The sequence below is a fragment of the Balearica regulorum genome, chromosome 19, assembly GCF_011004875.1.
Source record: "Balearica regulorum gibbericeps isolate bBalReg1 chromosome 19, bBalReg1.pri, whole genome shotgun sequence".
Taxonomy (NCBI): Eukaryota; Metazoa; Chordata; class Aves; order Gruiformes; family Gruidae; genus Balearica; species Balearica regulorum.
In genome coordinates this window covers 300723-326198 of record NC_046202.1, presented here as the reverse complement: position 1 = coordinate 326198, position 25476 = coordinate 300723, and the positions used below count along the sequence as shown (strand labels likewise).

Sequence of the window (25476 nt, the reverse complement as noted above, 5' to 3'; positions counted from 1 at the left end):
TATCTTCAGGATTTTCTGATGGAAGGCCTAGCATTTCTTGTACTTTCTAATATAACTGATCACTTACAGCAGTATGACGCAAGCGGCTCTTCTCTGATGTTGTAGACTCTGCCCGGTGTGGGGAGTTCTTTATTTTTAGGAACAAACTAGTTGAACAATGAGATACAGGAGATGCAGAAAATATGAACTGACCTTAGTCTGTAAAATGGGGACAATAATATTAATTCTTCTGCTCTGCAGAGGTATTGGGAAGGATCATTCACCAGTATTTGCATAATGTATTGTAATGCCATACACAACAGATGTCCCAGATGTTACTCAGAAATTGGTGTGGTTCGTTTCCCATCCAAACAAGCCCCTTCTGTCCTCCATTTTTCTCTGGGAAAAATAAAAGAAGAAGAAGAAAAAGGAAGCCCAATAAGCCATTATGTAGATCTGGGAATAATGAGCATTTATCTGGATTTTGTAACACAAATTATGTAATGAAGCAGAGAAAAGGCTTTTGAACAAATATGTTAATGAGATGGCAGCTAAGAGAGAGGTTACAGAGTTGCCAATTCCGAATCAATTTTTTTAATGTGATTTTCTTTTGGGTTTGGGTTTTTTCTTTTGTAGTCATTAGCCTGCACAGCATTTGAATGTGCTTTAGGACTTCATGCAAACTATATGGGAAATACCAACTCTAGGTCAAGAAAGCCTGATCAGCAACACACACTGACAGAGAAAACCCCACTGACTCAAAATTCATAATGAGGGCTTTTATGTAGAAAGTTGTTGGGCACAGGGATTGTACTGAAAGGACTGTTCGTTCAGAGTCTCAAAAGCTTTTCTTGGAAAAATATCAGATGCTCCACTGGGAATTTAGTTGAAAGATACTCCTAAAGCAACACAGTGGACTGGCAGTGGCTGGAAAGTACTGATTGGGGGGGGAAACGGAAAGTAATGAAACAGTGATTTTCTCTGAATGCCGGTAATAACTCTTTCCATTTAAATTCTGTGTAAATCTTCAAGTGCATAACTTTATTGTACAAGACCTCTTCTAGGCATCTTTTTAAGTCAAGGATCACATAGAGGTAAGTTCTGAGCTGGTTGCTTTTTAAATGTGATTTTTCAAAAGCCTGGGTAGAAGACACTTATTTTTCTGCTAAGTCCTAGAATGTCTCAGGGTCAGTTGTTTTCATTTCAGTGTCAAGTACGATAGGTCTTATAGTCCTTGTTTAATATAATTTTGTTAAATTTTTTGTACCTCTGGGTGTTGCATGGAACCTGCAACATAAAAGAACTTTAAAAAGAATGTGAGGAGAGTTTTTGTCTTGAGAGGAAATAGCAATTATCTAGATCAAATGTACTGCTTTTAAACAGGCAAACTGTACTTGTGTGCTCAGACAGCATTTGAATTAGACGTGGAAAATATGTATAGCTGTAATTAAATGAATCAACTGCTACCTATAAAGCCTCCTTGCCACAGACCATTCCTATCCAGCAATAACAGGAGTAACTGGGATGATTGGCTTGTAGTGAATAAGATGTATCAGAAAAGCAGCTTCTTGGGAATGACCTAAACTATACTAAAACCTTTATTTTCCAATTTTTCCACCTCGACTGATGACCTTGGAATTTCTGCCTTACAAGAGGACTTGATTTCTAGTCCCTTTCCACTAACCCAAACAATGCAAGTCAGCCTTTGTTAACTGGGCTTCAACAGTGTCCCACTTCAGAGTGGAACTCTTTACAGTGGCTCACATCATTGAATCTGGTATCTGAAGTACAAAAGGGAAGCTTGCAAGACTCTCTGTGTGGTCTGACATCACTGTCAAGCTCATCTATAAATGTGCTGTCTTGAAAGGTGCGGCTGTTCCTGTCCCAGCCATAAGTGGCCCAGTCTCTTGGGCTTGGCTCTATTACTGCATCATACCCTTAGTTCTTGATATGCTTTAAAATACCTGTGTTTATTAGGGTAGTACAGCAGCAAATGGGAGCAGTGGTGTCTAGTAACCAGGGAAAGGGATTCAGGTACAAGAGACCTGATTCAGCTCCTGGTCCACGTCATGTCACCACCCATGCCTAAGTCTCTAACACAAAGATTTTAGTTCCTTTGCAAACCGAGTTAAAACTTAGTACCAAGAAGAACAAGAGCAGCATATTACTCAACTTAGGCTGTCAGAATTTAGCCCAAAGGCGGCTACGATCTCCCACTTCTAAATGGTGTCTGCAACCAAAAGCTAATTTTACCTACTGTCCTTAAAGCAGTAGTTAAAGACCATGAAACCACACCTCACATGCATGCTTGTAAATACTGCTCTGGTCTCTGCTATATGCAGAGGAAAGGAGTCCTTTTTCTTGAAGGCCTGCAGTTAGTGCTCAATTAGCATGAGCTGAATTTCAGGCTGTGTGAGGTTTTTGTTTGAATGCTCTTTTTGAAGGACCTTAAACTCCTCCTGCTGGAAGTTTTGCAAGCTCGATGGGCTCTGCAGCTTCCTCTTGCCTGGCTGTCAGACTAGTTCTGTTAAGCAAGCAGCCAAAGCTTTGTCCACCTTCTCTTTGGCACAGTGAAGAGGAAGCTCATGGGCAAATATGTGAAAGAGCTGCCATTCCGGTAGCACTCCCATATCCAGCCAGTGCCAAATGCATCTGAGTTGTAAGCATAGATTGAGGGAGATGGGGAACAGCTGGAGGACTTGCCAAATCGAACACGCTCCTCTCTGCTTCTCTCTGTTGGTGCATGCTGATCCCTTAGAAAGCAGTGCCCAACCTTGGCCTGTATTGTAAACTGCTCTCTTCCCCCATTTCATCCCATCATTTTCTCACCGTCCTGCATCTTGACTATGCATGGCACAGCTTTTCCTCCTTATCTGAATGGAGGCATCTTCTCTCTTGTCTTCGCTCAGTATTGTTCTTCCTGCACATGTTGCTGTTTGCGGAGATATATGAACATGTGGTTCTAACATCTGGATTCAGTCAACTTCTCAGCCTCCTGGTTCTTACAGTAGAACATGAATGGACACATGACTCCAATGTTTTATAAAACAGTGATGGAGGTATCTTAAATATGAAGTGTGCAGTGGCAGAATGGCTTGAGCAAGGGGGCAACAAGGTCAGAATTTACCTTTCAGGATTACAGGTTCAGTTCAATGCTGGACTTTGTCCTTGCTGCTCTGCAACAGCCAGTTGCTTTGCTTGGTTTTAGCTGAGTTCCTAGCAGACTTCCATTGGAACTGTAGTTGGCACTAATTCAATTTCTTCTTCTCAGCACTGTCAGCACTGATATTTTTCATTAACAAATATTTCACATGCACTTAAACAAAGCAACCTGCTCTCCTCCTGAAGCAAACCTCTAGAAAAGGATCCTACTTTTGAAAAAAAAAATTAAATAAATAAAAAGTTGCTCATTTCTATGGTCACGCTTAAGATTATTTCCTGGCTTTTGCTTTAGACAAAGTGCTGGGAACGATCAGCCTTTAAATTTAGGTTTCTAAACTCAGTTTATCAGTGCTGGTCTTGATTCATGAAAAGATTACAGTTGCTTAGTTTGGGACCTGGGTCTCAGATAAAAACATGCTCAGATAAAGCAGATTTAGACACGCTTTCTTTCAAATCTGGAGTCAGTGTTGTTCCTACATCTCCCTTTCTCATTCAACTGGCATTGACCAGGCAGCTCCACCAGAAGTGGGAATTCAAGGGTCAGGTACTTGCTGGTCTTGATTGACCTCTCCCTGTTTTCCTCCTTTGCTCCTTCCTTTCTGCTCTATAATCTCTTGGGAGGCCTGCACCGTCTTCTCATCCCTGTCCCAAGTTAGCTGTTCCTAAGAACCCTAGGGAACATTTTGTTTCTCCCTTCTCCTCCCAAAGGTACACCCTTCTGCTTGACAGTTGCTGTACGAACAGCAGAAAAGGGTGCTCCACTATCTTTCAATCTGATTTCCTATTATTCAAATGCTTGTTCTTTTCTGTGAATCCTTTTTGTGTTTTGTTCTGTATCACAGAATGCACTTTTCATGGCACACTAAAGGCATGTTTGCCATAATTCTGCACAATAATGAAATATTGATTCCCTTCTCTATATATGATAAAAGAGAACACTGAGGCATGGACTGGCTAATTGAATTGCCCACAGGAGTCCCTCATCTCATTCCCAGGTACAGCAAGCAAGTCTCCTTTCATGGGATTAGTCCATCTAAAGGTATCAACACATACTCATGGCCTTTCTCTTTATTTTATCTTTTCTGTACTGCATCTCATTTAAACAAGAAGACAGCAAATCATATTTGCACTGGTCTATCAAAGTGAACCTTAGTACAACTCCTTTAGAGTTAACTCTTTACATTTTCTTATTTAAGTGCTTGTAGTCCTTTTTCTTTGTTGACTAGGGACCATTTTTTCATTGGAGACTGGCCACAGGAATGCAAGTTTTGGCCGATTCCCCACTTTCTGCTAGGCTTTGCGCTAGTGTGAAGTTTCCTCTGTGTTGGTAAGTTACCCAGAGGGACTGCTGCTAAAGGTTTGAAGATTTGGAATCTGTCCAGATCCGGTTGGCTACTGTTTTCCTTAGTGGACATTCACTGCTTTTACAAACAGAACAGTAACATTGGAGTGTCTTGTTTTGAACTTCTGTTGCTCAAGTTCCTCTGGTCAGCAGAGGACACATAGTGCAAGCTGTAGCCAGAGCTCCCTCATTACTTGCTGTGGAATCTGAAATTCTTTATTTTTGTGAGTAACTGCTTGGTAAGGCTGTACTAAGAGACTGTAAGATCAAATTGTCAAGATATGATTTATGCTTTGCCTTCAATTTCAGGTGGCTATTGACATCCCAGAAGCAGAACATAAAATATCAACAAATTCTTTGTCTTCAGTCTAGTTTCCAGTCCCTCCAGTTGTTCCTTTCTGCCACCCTGATAGGGCTTGCTGCCCTTTCAGCAGTGCCATCATTTCTGACTCTGATCTTCTGGCTGCACTGTAGGCCAAATCACTGAAATCAACAACATTAAAAATAACCTTTCAAGTTAACCTTTCTGGGTTATTTTTAACCCAGATCGCAGACACACACTCTCGCACAAAAATAACAGTGAAACACAGCCATGCATGCCTGCACAGACCTTTGTTTTGGGGAGACCCCCGCTGGGGGTTTAACTCTCCATTTCCGTAAGGGAGCGCAGTTCTTCCTCCCACTGTGTAAATGAGTGAGTTGATCCTCCCGTGGCATCTCCAGGGCCTCCTCAAAGGCCAGCATCTGAGGGAACCCTGCGCCAGTGCTTCGCTCCCTGCACTTCGTAGGCACGATGAGGATCTCTGCTTACTGGCAACCTTCTGTAGGCACTACAAGCAGGGAGATTTTTCTTAACGCATTCTCGCACTGGTGTGATAGCCTGATATACAGCCATAAGCAGCTTTCCTTGTTCATGGAGGGTCTGCAGAAGCATGAGCACAGAGGTGGACGTAAGGAACGGGGAAACGCCCCATGTTTTGTCCCGGCGCGGGACGGCGGAGTCTGTCTTGGCCTGGGTCAGGCTGAGGAAATCTGCCAGGTGTCGGACGCGGGCATCGCGTCCTGCGGGGCTGCTGCCGCCCGGCCGTGGGGAGGGAGGGAGGGACGCCGCCACAGGGCCGGGCGCGGGGCAGGGGCGCTGGGTTGGCGCCAGAGCGGCGGCTCTCCTGCGGCTCGCCCGCTCCTGATCGTGCCTGCACCGCTACCCGGCGGCCCGGCCCCCGTCAGGGCGGGAGCGAGCCCGGTGTCCCGTCGGGGCGGCAGCGGCCGGCCCCCGTCAGGGCGCGGGCGGGTCGTGTCGCCCCCCGCCATGTCCCTCCCGCCGCGGCCCCGCCGCCCCGTACTTAAGGCGGCAGCGGCGGGCACTGCTCCTGCTCGCGCCCTGACCGTGTATCCCCACAGAAGATGGCCCCGACGTGCTTGCGGCCCCTGCTGAGGTACCGGTCCTTCGCCATCCTCTTCCTCACGCCGCTGCTGCTGCTGCCGCTGCCGGTCGCTGTGCCGACGCGGGTAAGTGCCTGCGGGGCCCACCCCTCAGCCCCCCAGGTCCGGGCCCCGCTGCCCCACAGGAGCCCACCCCTCAGCCCCCCAGGTCCGGGCCCCACTGCCCCACAGGAGCCCACCCCTCAGCCCCCCAGGTCCGGGCCCCGCTGCTCCACAGGAGCCCACCCCTCAGCCCCCCAGGTCTAGGCCCTGCTGCCCAGGAGCCTCTGTCCCAGCCACCTACACTGGGCCCTGTCCAGGCTTGCTGGGCACCCAGCCTCCTTGCCTGCCTCTCCTGTGGAGCACTTGCCACCCCGTCCACCCTTGCGACAGCATCTCCTTCACCACCTGAGCAAGCAGAGCCCAATCCCTGCCACAGCAGTGCCGCTTCCCCACTGTGGCCTTAAGCAGATCCTTTCTGCCACCTCGTCACTGAAGCATTTCTGTGCAGCCCAATCAGCGACTCCGTCCCAGATCTCAGGAACGTGTGTTGCAGGTTTCACTCCCAAATGAAATTCAGACACTGGTGCTGCGCAGCTGAATTTGCAGAAGGAACTCTGTGCTAATCTCTATTCATTTAAGGGTTGTGCCATTGCCAGGACCTGGGGCTCCCACGGACGCAACCCATCTTGCAAATTAGATGCAGTTCTTTTTGGGCCACAGATAAATACATGCATAACTAGCCTGCATATTTAGAATTGTGTCTTGTATTATCTAGTAATGATGGCAGTGGACTGAAAGACAGGACTTCTGGGTTCTCCAGCTCACTCAGCTGCTGAGGCTCTGAGATACTCTAAGGAGTGTTGCTGAGTGGCATTCCTCATCAGTGGTGCAGTCGGAAGCTGTGCATTGATCGTAACAGAGTTTCAAAGGCAATATCCTCCAATTCACATCCGTCTTACTCCAGTGATGGTAATGCCACAACTCCTTTGCTTTCAGTTGAATTATACCAGCATAACATTGGAATATCCTAGTGAAGAGTTTGGTCTTTAATGTCTCGTAGCCTTCTTGGCAAAATGTAAAAGCTCGGTTTACAGTATTTTAGCCTACTAGAGCTTTAGAGGCTATTCTGATGCTAAAAACAGTCTTTCTTCTGAGTGACCTGTATCGCTCACTCTGTTTTAAAGTACAGGAAAATGTCACGCATATTTATAAACAAAATCGCCAGCCCTTCTGGTTTAGCTAAGTAATATCAGCCCCGCCTTTCAAGTGAATGCTGGTGCTTTACAGAAAGAGGAGTTCCTGACTGTTAGACACTACTTCATCAATACTGGGAAAGATAATTTAAAAAAAAAAAAAGTCTTCAGTTTTCTGGTATTTGTAGGAATATTACGTCATCAGCCTAATCTGGGAAATTACAGTATTTCACAATGGGAGAGTAACGTTTCCGTCAGTGACTGCTTTTTCAGCCTTCAGTGAGAAGGCAGATCACTATGTTTCCAGAGACACGAAAGAAACATTCTGTGACTGTTCCCATAAATGACAGGTAGATAGAGGCATAGATACAGATATTTATTTAATTCCAGATCTTTGGTTGTTTGAATTGGCTGTGGTTGTTAGAGTTAATTTATAAGCATGGTTGTTTTTTTGAACTTCACATAAATTATTTACTTTCCAGTCTATAAAACCAATGTTTCTTCTGTATTGTGAATTTTATTCACTTAGGGTTGTTTATCTCTCTTTCATACTGGCAACAAATTAACTACAGTTAGTTCTAGCACTTAGTTACTGTAGTACAGCATAAATTGTATCATGAACTTACCTCATATTTATTAAGGTAAAAGACTTAAATAGGATCTGTCTGATATCTTTTAGTCTCTGAATTTTTTTTTTTTTTTAAACTTGTGCTGTAATTAATCTCCTGGAAACATGAAGGAAAAAAAAAATCAAATTACTTACAAAGGCTGTTTTCTGGTTCTTAAGCTTCTCAACAAAATGAAGGAAAACACACCCCTATTTATAAATATCACCTTACGGCAATTTTTAAATGTCACTGTAACACCATTTATTTTTGCAATAAAGTCCCATTTGTTGTATTAGAATAAAATTCTATAAACACATACTCTAAATATGAGCAAATTCTAAACTACAGAACACTGACTTAAGCTTTAAAACACTGTTTACTGTTGGCTGATGAATGCTTGCTTCTCCTACCAATTTTGAAAGTACAAACCAAGGAAGGCTAGGTTACAGAAATGCCTGATCAACTGTATAAAAAGACATGTTACAACATTTCTGATTTAGGGAATCCCCTTAGTGGGTAAACACAGTATGATTTGGGAAAGTAATTCAATACCTCTAATGTGCTTAGTCACACACACACACACACACACAAAAAGTAAAAGTTTTACTTTAACAGTTACTTTAAAAAGTTAAGAACTTTTAAATTATTCAGTGATGTAGTTTCTGGGCTCAAGTGTGGTACTGGACACACCTTGAAGACTTGTGAGTTTCAGACAAGCTAATCATCCATATTGGGAAATTTTGCCATACGTTTAATTAACTCAAAAATGCCCAAACACTATTAAAAATTCTTGGCTCCTAGACATGAAATCTGCTTACCTTAACTGCCAAGAGGTAATTGCATACTGCAAACTGTGTACTTACCTAGTTGTGGAAGGTTTGTTTTTCTCACACGCTACATTTTGTGTGGGTGCATTAGAAGAAACACTGTGGTCAAAAAGATCTTTTTATGCAAGTGACTTCAGAACAAGGTTTAAAAGTACAAATTTAAATCCTCATGCCTCTGCTACCTATTTCAGCATAACTTGTTACGCTACAGACAGTGGAGTGTTTGGGCCCTTTATAAGTGCTACCAATGTGTTTCTTATCTTTAAGAATAGTTCTCTATGTTTAAATGTGTCTTCCATTATGTTGCAGGAGGCCAAATGTGCATATATCATCATCATCATGGCTGTGTACTGGTGCACTGAAGTGATCCCACTGGCCGTTACCTCCCTCATGCCTGTGGTATTCTTCCCTCTGCTTGGAGTTCAGAGCTCTAAATCAGTAAGGAACAGTTCTTGTTCAATCCAGGTCTGATACAGGGATATCCATTGCTCTGACCCTGCATCAGTATTTAGCAAATAAGTCTAATAGCAAAGCACTCCAGTTCTGTAGTGCTTTATGAACATGTTGAGCAGGTTCAGGGTTCCTGTATGGGAAGATGCTGAATTAAATACACATTTGCCGAAAACGTTAAGGGCATGGGGCTTGAGGTGGTAGAGGGGAAGGTCCATTTCTGGGCATAGGTCCTGCTGGAGAGCATCCCACTAGTGCCAGCAGCTTGTTATCCTATGGGAGAGCAGTGCTGACATATCCTCTGGGAGATTTCAAAATGCATGGGACAAGCTTCTGCTAACAGGGTAGACAGCATGATGCCAGCAAGTACACCATGTCCCCTCCAAAGCTCATTCTGGCTGTTTGTGCAGGTGCTTTAGTCCAAGGGAGAGAGGCTGTATTTAGGTGCTGTAGCTGAGGTTCATTACTGGCCTGGAAAGAGTAGGTGTGGTTGCTAAAGGTGAGGAGAAATCCATTTTGGAGCTCAGCATTTCTAGTATCGACACAATACTTTGATCCCCTAACAATGTTTTAGGAAACTGCTGTCATTTTGTACTTTATTATAAACTCCTGGTGATCCAAATACAAGGTTCGTGATGCACAAAGAGCGCCTGCACTAGACCGCTCAGCACTGAGACAGGGGACCAAAAGTTCAGGAAACTGGAGGTAGCTCTGAGGCTGCAACTGCTGCTTCTGCCAATGTTGGGATGGGGCCTGGTGCAGTAAATGGCTTTGAGAGGATGGAAGGCAACATGTTCTAGTGAAGCTGGCAAGAGGCAACATTTGGGCCCCTGACCTACCTTCTCTTTCTTTCAGGTGTGCTTGCAGTACCTAAATGACACAAACATGCTCTTTGTTGGAGGGCTGATTGTTGCAATTTCTGTTGAACAGTGGAATCTTCACAAAAGGATTGCGCTGAGGGTCCTGCTGATTCTTGGGGTGAAACCTGCACTGTAAGAGTATTACATTACTTCTTCCTTGCCTGTGTCAATTTAGCAGAGGCCTAGGGATGGTGTTTAACAGTCAGCAGAGAAGGGAACCTACAAGAACCTCTTTAGCTGCACTTGCACAGAGTTTCCAGAGGTGAAGTCTGGCAGCAGGAACAGCTTATTTGTCCCTCAGCCAAAATCAGCATCTGGCTAAATTCTAGATGCTTGCCATTGGGGACAAAATGATGACAGACTTAATCATGCACAAACTGAGGTAAATGGCTTTCTGGGATTCCTTCAGTGAAGGTAGCAGAGCTGTCTTAGTAGGGTATCTGGCCCTGCTTTGTTTTACTGGACACTACACACGTCCCTGCCTGGGCTCTGCTTTCTAAGTTACAGTGACTACAAAGCCTAGCAGCATCTGTTTTCTTTCCTCCTTTCTCCTCTGCCTGTTTCTCTTTTCAGCCTCATGCTGGGATTTATGATAGTCACTGCCTTCCTGTCTATGTGGATAAGTAACACAGCCACCACGGCTATGATGGTTCCCATTGTCCAGGCTGTCCTGGATCAAATGGACAACACAGAGCATGATGTGACCATGATGGAACAAGCAGCCGGGCAAACAAATACAGTGATTGAGCTGGACGAAAAGAATGCATCAGATCCCACTTCAGTGCATGGTAAGGGCCTACTCAGCGGTGAGTTGATTCTGCTGAACTTGCTACACTCAGAGCTCCCTGACCTAGAAGGAGTTCTCTGTACCTTTTCCAAGGAAAGAGGATGGTCACCTGACTGAAAATCCCTCAATGCATGACATTTAGGCTTTACAAAATGGCTTCCAATTTTGGTGGCTGCCATTTTGTTATGCTTAGTGCTAAATCCCATGCAGATCTATTTTTGTTTCTGGGGCAATAAATATCTCTTTGTTGACCAGATTGTATATGGAAGTGGGGAGAAGAAAGAGGAATACTTTAAAAACAACTTGGAAGAGAGGAGCTGGTGTTATTTGACTCACAGTAGATAAACTACTCTTTGGAACCCTTTAAAGTGTAATCTTACCCTGATGCTTGACTCCACAAGGTCCTTCTGCCAACGCTGTGGTTCTGCAGTAGGTTTCACTTGACTTGAACTATGTACACAAACTCGGTCCCTCTGATTTCACTGCTCTGCTGTGCTGTTACAGAGCGCTATATTATTAAATATTATTAAAGATCAGATCTTTCAGAGGAGGAAGGATTGTCTTGGGGTTTTTCATGGAGATGTGATTTCACTGAATTAGCAAGTTGATCTGCCATGATACCCTGTGTGACTGTGTGCAAGAACAAGTGCAAATGTTGGTAGTGTGTACTGTGTCCCACACTTCAAACCTGCCTGGGACACACCATCCCCATTTTCTGGCTTACATGTCCATGGAAGACACAATGTAGAAGAAGGGTGTTTATGTGTGCCAGACATTGCTCTGTTATGAGTTTGACTCATACTGCCATATTTGTTTGGACCTTGGAGGCATAGTCTAGATACAGCTGTGATCTCTGCTTTTTGCTTGCTTCATTTCTTACCTCACTTGTGAATGGAGAATGCACTATGATTACGCAAAGCTCAGACACCGTGTTTATGTAAGATGTGCAAGCCCACAAGAATGCCACTTGGTCACAGACTGTTCTGTAAGGTTGCTCATTTCTAGCTTCCAAACAGTTGTATTAAAGATAAGTTTTCATATTTGCAAATGCTCTTTTTTGTGTTGATTCTTGACTCCCAAAACCAGACTTCTGCTGTAAGACAAGTGATAATAATTTTGCTGTTTTTCTGTCCACTTAGAAAGATCTGCTTGGCTTTGCTGACTGATTTATTTTAACATGTAGTGAAGGTAATAAATATGTGCAAAAAATACCCTTTGGCATTGTTGAGTTGGTTGTAATTGCCATCAACTCATTGTCCTGCTCCATTAGTCCAGTCAGGCTTCAAGATTAGACTGTTTACCTCAGAAAACAATGGACACAGCAGCAGCAAAATTTCACAGTTCGTATAAACTGACATAACATATTGATCTTAACAGTTATGACAGGCAAGAATTTGGTTTTGGGTGGGGATTTTTCTGCCCATATTCACAGCTGTTAAAGCTAGTTGGGTTCTTACTGTGGTATTGGAATGATTCCATTGACTACAATATCTGGCTGGTGGTAAGCCTCTCTGTGATACAGGAAATTACTGCTGAGGAACTGTGGCACCGATATGGACAACAGCATTCTTGGATCATGCAGACCCAGATTGTCAACGTCTCTCTTCAGCTTTTCATTAACATGGGTCCAAAGTATTTAGGAACATATCTGTATGTTTTTTAAATTAAAATAAATGGCATACACAAACTAGAAGCGCTGAGCCTGCAGACCCTGCCTGTCCTGAAGTCTCTGCCTTCCTAACACAACCTGAGGCAAGTCACGTTCTTTGTGTCTAGTCATAAGCAATGGACAAGTCCCTGATGACCCCAGATCTTCTGAGGAGAAGAAAATGAGGAAACGTATATGTAAGGGAATGACACTTTGTGTATGCTATGCTGCCAGCATTGGAGGAACTGCAACACTCACTGGAACAGGACCAAACATGGTATTGAAAGGCCAGATGAATCAGTAAGTCATTCTTGCTGTTTCTTTTACTGATACTATCTTACTGCTTCTGTGACCAACTGACTAGTCTTAGATGACAGTTTCAGTTGCAAACTATAAGCAATAACCAGTTGATGAACTGAGAGAGAGGTATGTGTATGAAGTGATAGGCTTCATTGTTCTGCTTCAGCCTTTTTCAGGCAGCTTATGTGCTGGTATTATAGGTCCCCTGAGAGACTCGAAAATACTTGCTGGTAATTGGCAGACAGCTGGTTGATCATGAGATACTGGTTCTTCTGCCTCCTCTTTTTAAATTGAAATGCAGCACATCAGCAGAGGAACTGCAGTGAAGAGCATCAGAAGAATGTACGGTTAACTCTTCTCATAAGCACACTGAAGAGAGCTAAAAATAGCTTAGCCTCTCCTATAATATTATTCCCCTCGTGCTGTGGTTGTGGAAACCGTACAGATACTGTTGGAAAGGAAAGGAGTTGTCCACAAAATACTCTCTTTGCTAAACTGAGTTTGGGAATTGATTTAAATGCAGTTAGGCTCTGGATGTTGCCTATGATTACTTGTAATGGTTGTCCTAGATTTACATGTAGAATTGTCACTAGCACATATTAAAGGGAGAGTAGATTACCAAATGTTTGACATTTGTACAGAAAGTATTTTTCTTTTCAGGTTATACCCCAACAATAATGATATTGTGAATTTTGCTTCCTGGTTTGGGTTTGCATTCCCAAACATGATTCTGATGTTGGTACTAGCTTGGCTTTGGCTACAGTGCTCCTTCATGGGACTCAAGTAAGTATTTAACTACATGATATTGTGTAAATTCCTCAGCTAATGCAGATCACCTTACTGAGAAATCTGGATAAAACAAATGCACTGACAAGTTATTAATTTGGTAGCAAAGAGCAGTTCCATTTCACAGCAGCTTTGGAGGTCTGGAAACCTTTTGTGTTCATGGGAGTTGCAGTAAGGCAAAAGCTTTATATGTTCTTACTGTTGAGACAGAATTGCCAGTTTTATTTTTGAATTTCACGTGAGAATTTCAACCCTAGGAGAGCTAGCATATCTGTTTTGCTAACTTTGATTCAAAACGGAGTTTTTCATCCCAGGTTGCTCCAAACTGGACAGAGACTTACTTCCATTCATAGACCGCATTCTTCTGTGAGAACTGTCATGTCTCCATGAAATAATTTGACACTGGTGTCATTTCTTTCTTCCTGGCCTCTGCTATAGTCCATGTCTGTCCCCAGGAGTGACAGCTTCAGAGTGGCAAGCACGTTAAATCTCTCTAGTATGTTAATACTTACAATATTTTCTTCTCCCTTTTTCTTAAAGCTTTAAAAAAAGCTGGGGCTGTGGGACAGAGAGAACTGCTAAAGAAAAAGCTGCATACAACGTGCTGAAGGCAGAAATGAAGAAACTAGGCCCTATCTCTTATGCTGAATTCAATGTCCTCCTAATGTTTGTTTTGCTGGTTCTCTTGTGGTTTTCCAGACACCCAGGCTTTGTAAAAGGCTGGGCCACCAGCCTCTTCCCAGAAGGAGAAAAGTAAGTTTTTAGGGTTTTTTAATCCCGTACCCTCTTAGTTGCGAATCAGATTCCCTTGCTCTTACATTCCCTTTTGAGTGTGGGGTCATTCATTCCAACCTTATCTGAATTCACGTGTTTGCTGGGCTTGATCCTGTCGCTCATGCGTGAGATCACCAATTGATCTATTGTTTGACAGTTTGCACTGCAACGAAGGCTGGAGACTGGGACATGGAGCAAGCTGAACCTCATAAAGGAAAAGAAAATTCTGTAATGCTGGTCTCAGTCACACTGATGTACACCTTAGTATTTTGTTTGTACGAGCTCCAATCAGTTGTGGCGTCATTTCAATATTTGGTGATATCACCTGTGAACAATAGCTTAGAATTCACTGGGAAATTGATTCTGTGCTTTGAATGGCTTCTTTGCATAATGTCTGTGGCATATTAAGAGCATAAAATGCACAATGGGACTATTATTCAGGCCATTTCTTTACACATCCTTCTTTGAGATACAACTGTTGAATCTTGGCTTCACCACAGAGAAGGAAGCAAGGAACCCTGCTCCCAGGAGCCATTGTCATCTGTGACACTGGTTATTAATGTGTATTGTATCTAGTTTATTACTCTGTGTGTGTTGTGGCAGGTCCGAGAGACCTCAGTCATGAGCTAATGACCCATTTTGCTAATGTACAAGCCCCAAAGAGGATGACAAAGAGCAGTGACTGCAATGCTGGAAAGCAGCCATCTTCTAGGATAAAGATGTCTGTTTTCTAACCAATATTCTCTTTTCTTCTTTAGGTACATCACTGATTCTGCTCCTGCTGTGTTTATTGCCCTGCTACTGTTCATCCTTCCTGCTAATAAACCCAAATTCATAGGCTGGAATCCAAGCAGGTCTGACCCTGAACAGACCGAAGAAGGTATTTAAAGGAGGAATTGTAACACTGTGAAACAATTAGCCAGCTCCAGCTAACATGGCAGAAACGTGTACTGGATTTGCATGCAGTTCTTCAGGGTAGCTCACCTTGCTGACTTCTTGGGCAGGGCTGGGGCACGGTCCCTGCTTGTGTGTATTACCCTTACCCTGTGCAGGTTTCTCAGTAATATGCATCTGCCTGTTGGGTCTTTCCCTGTATCTTACAGAAGAGGAGACAAAACGTCTTCACTCTCCTAAAACATGTTCTGCTTTTCATTTCTCACTTCAGATATAAAAAAGCCATTTTTATCAGCCCCGCTGCTAGACTGGAATGTGGTTCAGAGGAAGATGCCCTGGAGCATTGTGCTGCTGCTGGGAGGAGGTTTTGCTTTGGCTGATGCAAGTGCAGTATGTCCTGACATCTGTTTTTCTCTGACTCAAAGGCGAACTTCCCTGGTTTGTTATCTGGTCCTGTATTACTGGGCATGCACCCAAAGCCAAACCCAGTAGAGATGTTCAGATCCAAATTAGCAAAAATTGGGCGGAGACGTGGGTGCTTGTGCCTCTTTTTTGGGAATTTGTGTGCTCTGACTAAATTTCTTCAATTTATCTTACCTCTTGGAGGCTGCCAAGTAATTTGGGATTTTCACTGGCTGGACAGACCAGAAAAGCAGCCTTTCTTATTTCTGTTACTATCCCGATCCCAGCCCTGGCTAGAAAAATAGAAGTAGAGATAACACTTTTAAGATTCTCAGAACCATGTGAGGTTTATTTAAAGGATATATATCTTCAGATTTAAACCAAACCACTACTGAAGTGGACGGAAAGAAAATCATTGTGGGTAGATATCTTCCAAAATTGTGTACAGTGGGGTTTCTTGAACTTCTTGTCCATGGCTGTTGCCAGGCAATATGCCACATTCCATAAGCACATGGTTTGATCCTGTTTTCATAAATTCACAGAAAAGGCAGCTGAATTCCCAAACCATGAGGTGAACCATAATGTTTCCTTCCATCACTGCTAAGATGCATCTAAATCAAAGCAAGCCTTAGCTATCAACAGTGTCATGCTTTGGGGAAATTCACATTCAGATCTAAGTTTTGTGGCTAGGTAGTTTTACACCATGGGGCAAATTAAACCTCTAGGGTTTTACATTCATCTACATGCATCATACATACATTATTAAAACTCCAGAGCATTATAAGCCATCAAGTCAAAGGTTCTGTAAGCTGTTTGAGTCAATCACCGCCTATGTTCCTACAATAGAGCATTCATACATCAGTATCTTCAGAAACCTTAGAAAAACATGCCAGGAAACTTCTGAGTGATACATTAAGTATTATTTGCAATGTTCTCATCAATAATTGTTTCTATTTAGCAAAACTCCATAATTTTGTAACCAAAGTGTGAGCAGGTTCCAGAAAAATCAGGAAAGTTGGACTTGGTATTATGTCTAGTTGGCAAGGAATTTCTTTTAGTGTTAGTGACAGATCGTTGTACTTTCATGCATGGTGTTTATATAATTCAGGAGTCAGCATTATTTGGTAGGAATGTTGCACATAACATGAGTTCCCAGTTCATGAGCTAGGGGTTCTAAGTCTCACTGAAAACCACTTTTTTTTCTTGTCAGAACTCTGGACTCTCAGCTTGGCTGGGTCATCAAATGACTCCACTAGGATCTATCCCACCATGGGCCATTGCAACAGTACTTTCGCTTATTATAGCTGTCTTCACTGAATGCACCAGTAATGTTGCCACAGCCACCCTCTTCTTACCTGTCTTTTCATCCATGGTATGATGACTTCCATCCTGTTATCGTATCAGCTGGGAGATCGGAGTTAAACTGACAGTCTGGAGTGTCAAAGCAATGCCGTATTTGTTGTCTTGAATGTTGCTTCAATGTTAATCTGAAAGCCAGTAATGAAACAGTCCACCTGACAGTAAACCATAACGGATAGTGATTTTAGCTGGTGCTTGCTGCTATGGTTATAGAATCATATATAGATAGAATGTGGGAATGCGAACTTTCTACCTATATGCCTGAAACCTAAGAAAGAGCTTCTTGGCAAAAGAAGGTAATTCAGGATGCCTATTCCATGGCACCCTCACTGAAAAGGAAGCCGGTTCAAGCCTTCTGTAAGGTGTGTCCCTTGGCCCTGGAGAAAATGAAGTAAGAGTCACTTTTTTCATATAGATCAACAAATATCAGTTACTTGTGGTCATTTTGCATTTGAACCATCAACTCAGAACTGGAAAAACACACACAAAAAACCCAAACCAAACCAAAATCCACCACTTTCTATTCATCCCTTTGAATCGTTCCTTCATCTTCATGGTTTTATGCCAGAATACAGAAAGTAGTAGGTCTGATTATTAGAAATGTGTCATTTTCCATAGGAAGCCAGAACAATTTTAAAACTTACGGAGGAAAACCTGGTAAGTTTTGCTGCCTTTTCTGAACAGAATTGAAATTGTAGCATAAAGGAAAAAATAGGTTACTTCTTTAATTGGGAAAGCACAACTGCTTTATTCTGGACGATTTCATGAAAGTAAAATTATCCCAATCAAGGTGTTGAGCTGTTAATGACTTAAATTGGTACTTATTTTCTGAGTCTCACAGAGTTTATGTAACATCTAAGACTGTTACTCCACACACATAGTAATTATAATCCCATCCCTGTGTTACTCTGGCAAAAGTGTGGTCCGAGGTCAAAGAAAAGATCTTTGGATAAATTTGACCAGAACTCCAAATTATACCATAGAGCAAAGCAAACAACAAGAAAGAATCAAGCATTGTTTTTAATCATTGTGGGACAGGAAACGAGAACAAAGTTATGTTAAAGCATGTGTGGATTTCAGAATAAAACGCTTGTAAATTACTCTGGTGATACAATACACAGGAAACAAAATGAGCCTGTCTCAATGGTCTGGGAAATGTTCTTTATGCTTTTTATATGGAACACCTTCAGTGTGATACTCTCTCAATTTCATTGCAGGCTGCATCTGTCAAGATCCATCCTTTGTATGTTATGCTGCCTGGTACTCTCAGTGCTTCCTTTGCCTTCATGCTACCTGTTGCAACGCCGCCAAATGCGATAGTGTTTTCCTATGGCCACATCCGTGTTTTGGATATGGTAAGATAATAATTGCCTAGTCTCTTATCTGAAGCTCTCCATTGCCTTTATTCTTAAATATGGTGAGAGTTTAATTTTCTTAACGGAGTATTTCCAAAGTACCAGGAAGCTCTTATGGGCTGTAACTACCACCCTATGACCCTCTCTTATGGGGTGTTAATATTGCAATAAAGATTTGTATCTCTGAAGTAACAATACCTTTCTCACAGGCTTTGGCAGACATACAGCCCAGCCCAACTGAAATTAAAAACTGACAAGTCATAAGCCTCTTAAACACCGAAGGGTTAAAATGCAGTCAGTGCTTTCCAGTCTTCTGGGGCTTTGGCGAGTGTAACTGAAGCCTTATTTCCACTGGAGCTGAAAGCAGAAGGTAACAATCAGTTGCCCTAGGCTCTGGTCCTCTGATGGAAGGCCAGACCACACAGTGCCAGGTTCTGAGCTGAATACCCAAACATTATCGGTTTTCTAACTGGAGACTTGAAGGGGGCAGAAGCTGTTCTTTAACTAATACGAGCAACTTGTACTTGCCTTAAAGCTCCTAGACTAGTTATATAGCATAGTGTTCAAAGGCTTTGCACAGTGTGTTCCCTGGTGTTTCCACTTAAGCAAGAACATAGTGCAGTGGGTACAATGGCTGTGATTTATTTGACGACGTGTCTTTCTTGTGTGTGTACAAATAGGCTTTGCTGCAATTTGCTGTGCTGGTGTTTGGTTATTGTTGTTGGTTTGGACTTTTGTCCTCACAGGTTAGGTCTGGAATAGTGATGAACATCATTGGAGTCTTCTGTGTCACACTGGCCATCAACACATGGGGAAGACCTATGTTTGAGCTGGACACATTCCCAGCCTGGGCAAACAGCACAACTAACCAGTGAAGGATTTGTGTGTTAAACAAGGAAAGGACCCTTAATACTCCTCCCTGTTGCCCGAAGCCCTCTATAGACTCTCATCACCACCGCAGATCCAGTGTCAGGTGTTTGCTGCCTTCCAGGAGTCACACACCAGTTCAGGCATGAACCAACTCAAATTTATGCTGGTCATGCTGGAGCCAAAAGTGCAGTTTAATTACACAACCTTAAGGATCATGTGTCTTGATCATAAGTATGATCAAATGATCCATTGTACCTCCAATCAAGGTCGAGATTTAGAATTTATTGAACTTTAAATAAAGAGAGGGCAGGCTGTTGTATCAAATGGTTTGAACTATGTATGTACTTGTAAATCATTAGCATTGAACACTGCACTCAGGCAGAGGCTGAAAATTCATTACTATTACTTATATAAAATTCAATACTATTACTTATATAAAATTCAAAACTATTACTTATATCCACAAGTCAGCAGCTGTACAGAGAAATCCCTGTTGTCACTTATCTAGTGAAAGAAGGGGTATGTTATGTTACGTGAGGTTATGTTTTTAGTCAGGCCTCAACCATGTGGTGGAATCCTTCCAAGTCAACATCCAACATGTTTTCCATTGCCTTGTTTTTACTCCCAAATCTCACTGCATTTAGAAACCCTTACTGAGAGTTGAGATAACATAATTTCATGCTGGTCATGGTTCAACTGATGTCTCAGGCAGTGATCTGTTAAGGCTGGCTTTGTGTTTCCTTGCGCTGTGGTACTGGCAGGGCCAGGAGCCTTTCCCTCTCTCGGACACAGGATGTGGTCTCACATGCCAACCAGTGTTTTGTTAGTGTCAGCCTGGAAACAACCGGTGGCCTATAGGACTTCACACCTATTGTGAATGTTCCTGGATTAGCCCCTGATGTGCCTTACTAATTAATTCTGGAATTTTGGAGTGGAGACAAGGTATGAGAAAGGCTCTAATTGAAGGCCTTGTAAAAATTTAGGGGCCCATATATTAGGGCTTGTGCTGACTGACAGCAGTGGGAGTTGTCTTGCGTGTTTTGGAATTCAGGTCAAGTGAGAAAACTGTTTTGTAGCACCTGTTTATGCAATTTCTGAAGCAGAAGTAGCTACAGAAAGATTGGTATTGGACTAGGTGTATTTTCTCAGTGGTACATGGATGCTTTTCATTCAGGCTTGGAGATGAAGTTTGAGTGTGAGGTAAGGCAGTGTGTTACAGTGGAGAGATCTGTGGGCATGGCCTGAGTTGTGCTCCCAGACTTGCTGTGCAGCCTCACGCAAGTCAGTTCACCTCTTTTTGCCTCACTTTCCCCTCCTGAAGAAGATACCATGATACCTATCTACCTCACAAGGGTGTTGTGAGGACATAAAGGTCAAATTCTGCACCCATGGTGATTCCCCACCTCATGATAAGGGGTGCAAGGTAGAAGTTACAGAATCATATAATTCTGGCCAGAGAATTTTGGCCAGAAGATCTGATCTCTAGCATAGTCGTGTGTGTAGGATATTTAATAGTTTTGGTTTTAACATGAATGTTCTTTATAGAACTGGAAAAACATTCTTAAAAGTGAGGAAAGTATTTATCCACAAAATGACCAGGTGCTTTTCTGAGCAGAAAACTACTTCAAGAATGATTTGATTTTTGTGCCTTAATCTTCTGTGCTCTGTCAAGGTGCTGGGCACCATAAACTCTCCACTGGCTGTTCCTGGGTGCCTCCAACAGCACCCAGTCTACCCAGCTGGCTGCATGTGGTTGCAGCCTCATACTACTTCCATGGAATAGTGGAGTGTGCAGATAAACACTGTTCCATTTGCATAGTCTATCTAAGAGGCTAGTTCTAGTGCTAGAAGTGGCTTGGTCACAGACATTTGTCTGCACCTAGAGCTTATCACAGTATTTGTTTGAAGAAATTGAGACCAGAACAGTAAAGCACCTTCTGTGCTTTGGCAGTCACCAGTTAACCCCGATTTACATCTGTAAATGCATTTGACAGAGGGACTTTTTCTGCCTTCTGATGCACTTCACAGTATGACAACGTTTCACCACTGCCAGGTACTTCACGGTGCTTGTTCTTCACTATTGCAAGTAACATACAGTGGAGTTTGCACGGGTGGGTAGCACTGAGCTTGCCTGTGTCACTTCATGCAGATCAAAACTCCTCTAAAACTGATTTCAGCTAAAAGCCATAGGACAGACACTTCCCTCTCCCATTTGCAGAAAGGAATGTTCTGAAATTTTCTCGAAGGGGAGAAAGTACCCTCATCTCAAGTAGGGAAGAGCTTCCCTCTGTTGCTGTGCAAGCAGAAAACTGTTATTTTCATCAGTGGTCACACAGGGTGATTTTTTTGGCAGGAGTGCCAGGGCAGGGGGAACATACTTATGGGGTAACAAAGAATGCTGGGTTTAATATAACTGTGGTGTATTTGATGTGTCACCTCTGTGTCCTGTTACTAGTAAATGTTTCTTTTATGACATGCTGTGATTGATTTGTATTTAATTTAAATGGGTGAGTTGCAGAATTAGAGCCTGGCAAATAAAACATTACTAGAACTGTCTGCTCTCTGGCATGGATTGTTTCCTGTGTAACACAGTGGGCCACTCGTTTCTACATTAGCTTCCACTGTGGCATGGTATTGCTCCAGTAACATCTGGGAGGGTACACACCATGGAGAATCAGTGCAAAGCAGAGATTTGGGTACCAGTCTAAGTCCCTTCAGACTTACATGTCAGTGGTTCCTCCACTTTCCTCAGCTAAGTGATAACTCAAGTTTCCATCTTTGAAAATGCTCGGGTGGGACCAAATCAGGTGGCATACCCTACAAGCTGTCTCATTCATTTCAGAGTAAAAGATTAGAAGAATCTAAGAAATACAACTAGTTTTTAAGAACCAGTCTTGTACAAACTCTCCAGTATAACAGGCACAAACAGGCTTTTCTTCAGCATCAAACGTGCGTGTCGTCCTGTTCCAGTGCCCTAAGTAAATATGTGTAACTTACAATGGGTAATGGAAGCACAATTGCTTTGTTACTAGAGCTAGGCTACATCCCCTTCCAGCGCTGCAGGATAAGTATCATGATAGATACTTGTCTTGCATGGCATTTATTTTTCTTCTCATCAAAGGGTTTTTGTTGTAGGTGCAAAGTTGTGATGGTCCTAAGGCAATGGCATAAAGGAATGCCTTTGTCCCCACTTCAAAACATGCAGCACCAGAGCCAACAGAGAACATGGGAGGATCTTTAGTGTGGACTTTGTCAGACAGGTCACGTCAGCCACAATGAACTAGCAAACAGTTGCTGTTTAATCATATGTGGGTAGAGTGTGATTCCTAGTGGTTAATGGGTTGTCAGCTGTCCAGCTGGCAGAACAGCAGGCAGTGCTGCCCATAGGGAGCTAAATTAATGCTTTCCTATTTTCTGATCACTTACAATAGAATGTCCTTGACCTTTCCTTTCTTCTCTCAGAACACCAAGTTGCTAATACTGTTTCTGCAAATGTTGAATGTCTCAAACCTGCAGAATCATGATATGGGCTGCTATTACACAGGGGTTGTTCCTGCTGGTTCATGTATCTATGCAGACCTTAGTCCCCACAAAGTACTGGCTGTTTGGGAATGGTTACATATGTGTGAATGAGTTCCTGAATGACCAAGCTACAGGAAAACATACAAAGAGAGGACAAAGATATTTCCTGCCTGTGTGTTGGACATCTGTGGAATGAAGAAAAACTTTTCGGCATTCTCTATATGGTCTAGAAGTCACCAAGCTGGAAAAAGCACCCAGACAGAAACAGACACAAGCTTAATGTGGATGCAAAAGTCATCCCCTTTTCTCTTAAGTACTTTGGCCTACTGTAGAGATCTGTCTGAGCCCTAAGCTTGAAGTAGGGCTCAGTTACACAGGTCATCTCCTTGGCTGGTGTCATCTGCTGAATTCAGAGTAGCGGGTGGTTCATTTCAGCTGAGTTCTGACCTCACTTGACCTCGGTCTTTGTTTTATTCAGACTCTGTTTTCCAGGTCAGGGTGTGTCACTACTTGAAAGAGCATAACCTGGCTGTAGCAAAAAAAAACCAAACTTTGCTGACAATGTGTTGGAATTGCACAGTTGGTGAAAATCAGCCCAGAAAAAAAATAGATGACTGAATCAGTCCTAGCCAAAATCCAGCAATGATTCCTTAACACAAAAGCACCCTTTCTTTTTTGTAATGACATATCCTATACCATTTCTACATACTTCACATATCTTGTTTTTCCTAAATGTCGTGTGCTAAATATGGAAAGAAGTGGTTAGTCATGAATCGTGAACACTTGCATCAAGTGACAGAGTTTTCACAATTTTTTCCCAGTGTGGGTGAGTAATGTGACTTTAGCACACTGCTCAGTCTGGTTGTGTCATGGTGAGGTCTCCAATACTTCTGTAGCATTGCAAGCAAAATCCCAGCGGGCCTGTTACTGGACACTTGCTAGGCTTGGCATTTGTCTGCGTGATTTAATGGCAGATGCTGGTCTTCCTCCGTCCAGAAGAAACCACGCCAGTGGCAGCTCTTCTGCATCAGACCAGACCTTCACTTGTTTGTATCCTTGCTGGCCCTTTGTGACGAGAGTCTGTGATATAAAGAGCCCCCGCCATGCACTACAGGCTGCATCTGCTTTGCAAGACATGACTGAAGATGTTCCTGTCCTTGAGCAGAGCACTTGAATTTCCCTGGGCCTGATGCTCTTGCACAGTTGTCAGCTCCATAGAAGTATTTGCAGAATACCACAACTTGATAGTGTCAATTGCTACAGGTGAATATTAATGACAAACCAGCACAATGAATAATAATGTTCTAGCCAAGCCTAAAAATAGTTTCGTAGGAAACCTAGTCTCATAACATAGTTTCATGTAAATAACAATAATAGAAAAGGGGAGAAATTTGTCAAAAATTGGTATTGTAGAGGAGGGACGAGTTTACTGTTTTATTCATTACTAAGATTCACATTCTTTATTAAGATTTTTATTCTAACATTTCTTGTATAAGTCCTGGTGCTGTCCAGTTAAGAGTTATTAGGGAATATATTTTATACCTCCTCTGGTCTTACTTTATATTCTACCAAAATTTTTCACTTGCAAAACTGGCAGGAGGCTTTTTTCATGCACATTCACCTGGACAGCCATTAAAATCCAGCTTCTGCTATCAACAGAACACTCAAGGAAGAAAAATGAAAGGTCCTAGAGGGCTGATGAGCATTTTTGAAGACTTACATCTAGATAGTGGTTACCTAAAGATTGCTTAAAGATTTTCTGGAACTCAGCATTTTACACCACTGCCTTGTAGCTAATAAATGACAACATGAAAATGACCCTTTATTGAACTCTGGTGATACAGTTCATGGGTTTCTTTTGTTTGTTTGTGCCCATAACGGTTTTGTTTAATGGCAATCATCTCTTTATTTTCAGACTGACGTCTATTGAAATCCTCATGTCTAGGAGCTCTTCAGTAGGGTTGCACAGACAATCACTGTGGGCTAACTAAGGCCAACTGCTTTCTAGTGCCACCAAGATCTGTGTGTGCTAGGCTTTGCTTATACATTTATATGTATATATTATATACATACTATACACATACATATAAAGTGGGAGGAAGTTGTTCTGAGTGTTTCCTGTGAGTCTAGATTGCTTAAGTGTATAAACTAGTCTGGGAAACTGTGTGAAAAGACTTTTGAAAAGTATAGGTATTAAAGGAGACAGCGTGAGCATAAAGCTAGAATCTGAAAAACTGGTTTATTAAGGCTTTTTTTGGACTCTACTCGAACTTGCTTAACTTTTCTGTTCCAGTCTGAAATGTTGTATTTCATGCTTATCAACCTGTAAAACTAGTTAGAAATATGTCCTGCTAATTCATGCATGAAGACAAAGATTAAATGGTTTGCCTAACTAATGAACAAGCTATGTTGCTAAAGTCTGTGAGTTCAATCAAATTGTATGAAATTTGCTGTGATTCTTGAAGTTCTAACTCTTTGAGTCATGTAGGAATCCCGACTTTTCTTGGAAGCAATAAGTAAGCCTAAAGCTGTGACAGCATGGTAGGAAAGTCTTTGAATATCAACTCTAAAGCCTCAAAAACCAGAAGATAAGTAATAGGAACTCACTGTTTCGGTTTTTAATTACTTAGTTTTAAATGCAGACTTGCAATTTTGAGGTCTTGGCTTGTGATTTTGTGCAGCAATTTGCAGTGCAAAGCAATACTGAGTCCCTGCTGATAGAATCTGGCATTTCTTGTCTTATGTCTATTGTTCCCTCCTTTCCCCCTTCTTAAATCCCTATGCCATTTCTTGTACTTGCACATGAATATAAACCTAAAAAGTAAACTCTATTTATCAACAGACAGTTCCTTTGCCTTTTTGTAGTAGATTTCTCTCAAATGCTTCATTATTTAATCTCTGATTTAGCATTCCAGTGTAGCAACTGTGAACTT

The 25476-nt window shown here is 42.4% G+C and overlaps 2 protein-coding genes across 3 annotated transcripts in view; both read left to right on the top strand.

Annotated features, from left to right (window-relative positions):
• MED31 (mediator complex subunit 31) overlaps window positions 1-25476 on the top strand; it is a 277258-nt gene that overhangs the window by 233947 nt on the left and 17835 nt on the right. The window lies entirely within an intron of this gene.
• On the top strand, window positions 883-21577 carry SLC13A5 (solute carrier family 13 member 5). Of its 2 annotated transcripts, XM_075771344.1 has the most exons (13): window positions 883-1073; window positions 5885-5992; window positions 8846-8974; window positions 9842-9978; window positions 10420-10634; window positions 12410-12581; window positions 13242-13364; window positions 13908-14120; window positions 14900-15021; window positions 15307-15425; window positions 16648-16809; window positions 18014-18151; window positions 18898-21577. In XM_075771344.1, the coding sequence occupies exons 2-13, from the start codon at window positions 5888-5890 to the stop codon at window positions 19024-19026; spliced, it is 1764 nt and encodes a 587-aa protein (XP_075627459.1). In that variant the 5' UTR covers window positions 883-1073; window positions 5885-5887; the 3' UTR covers window positions 19027-21577. The 2 variants fall into 2 exon arrangements, with proteins under 2 accessions (XP_075627459.1, XP_075627460.1); XM_075771345.1 differs by lacking the exons at window positions 883-1073; window positions 5885-5992 and adding an exon at window positions 6687-6877.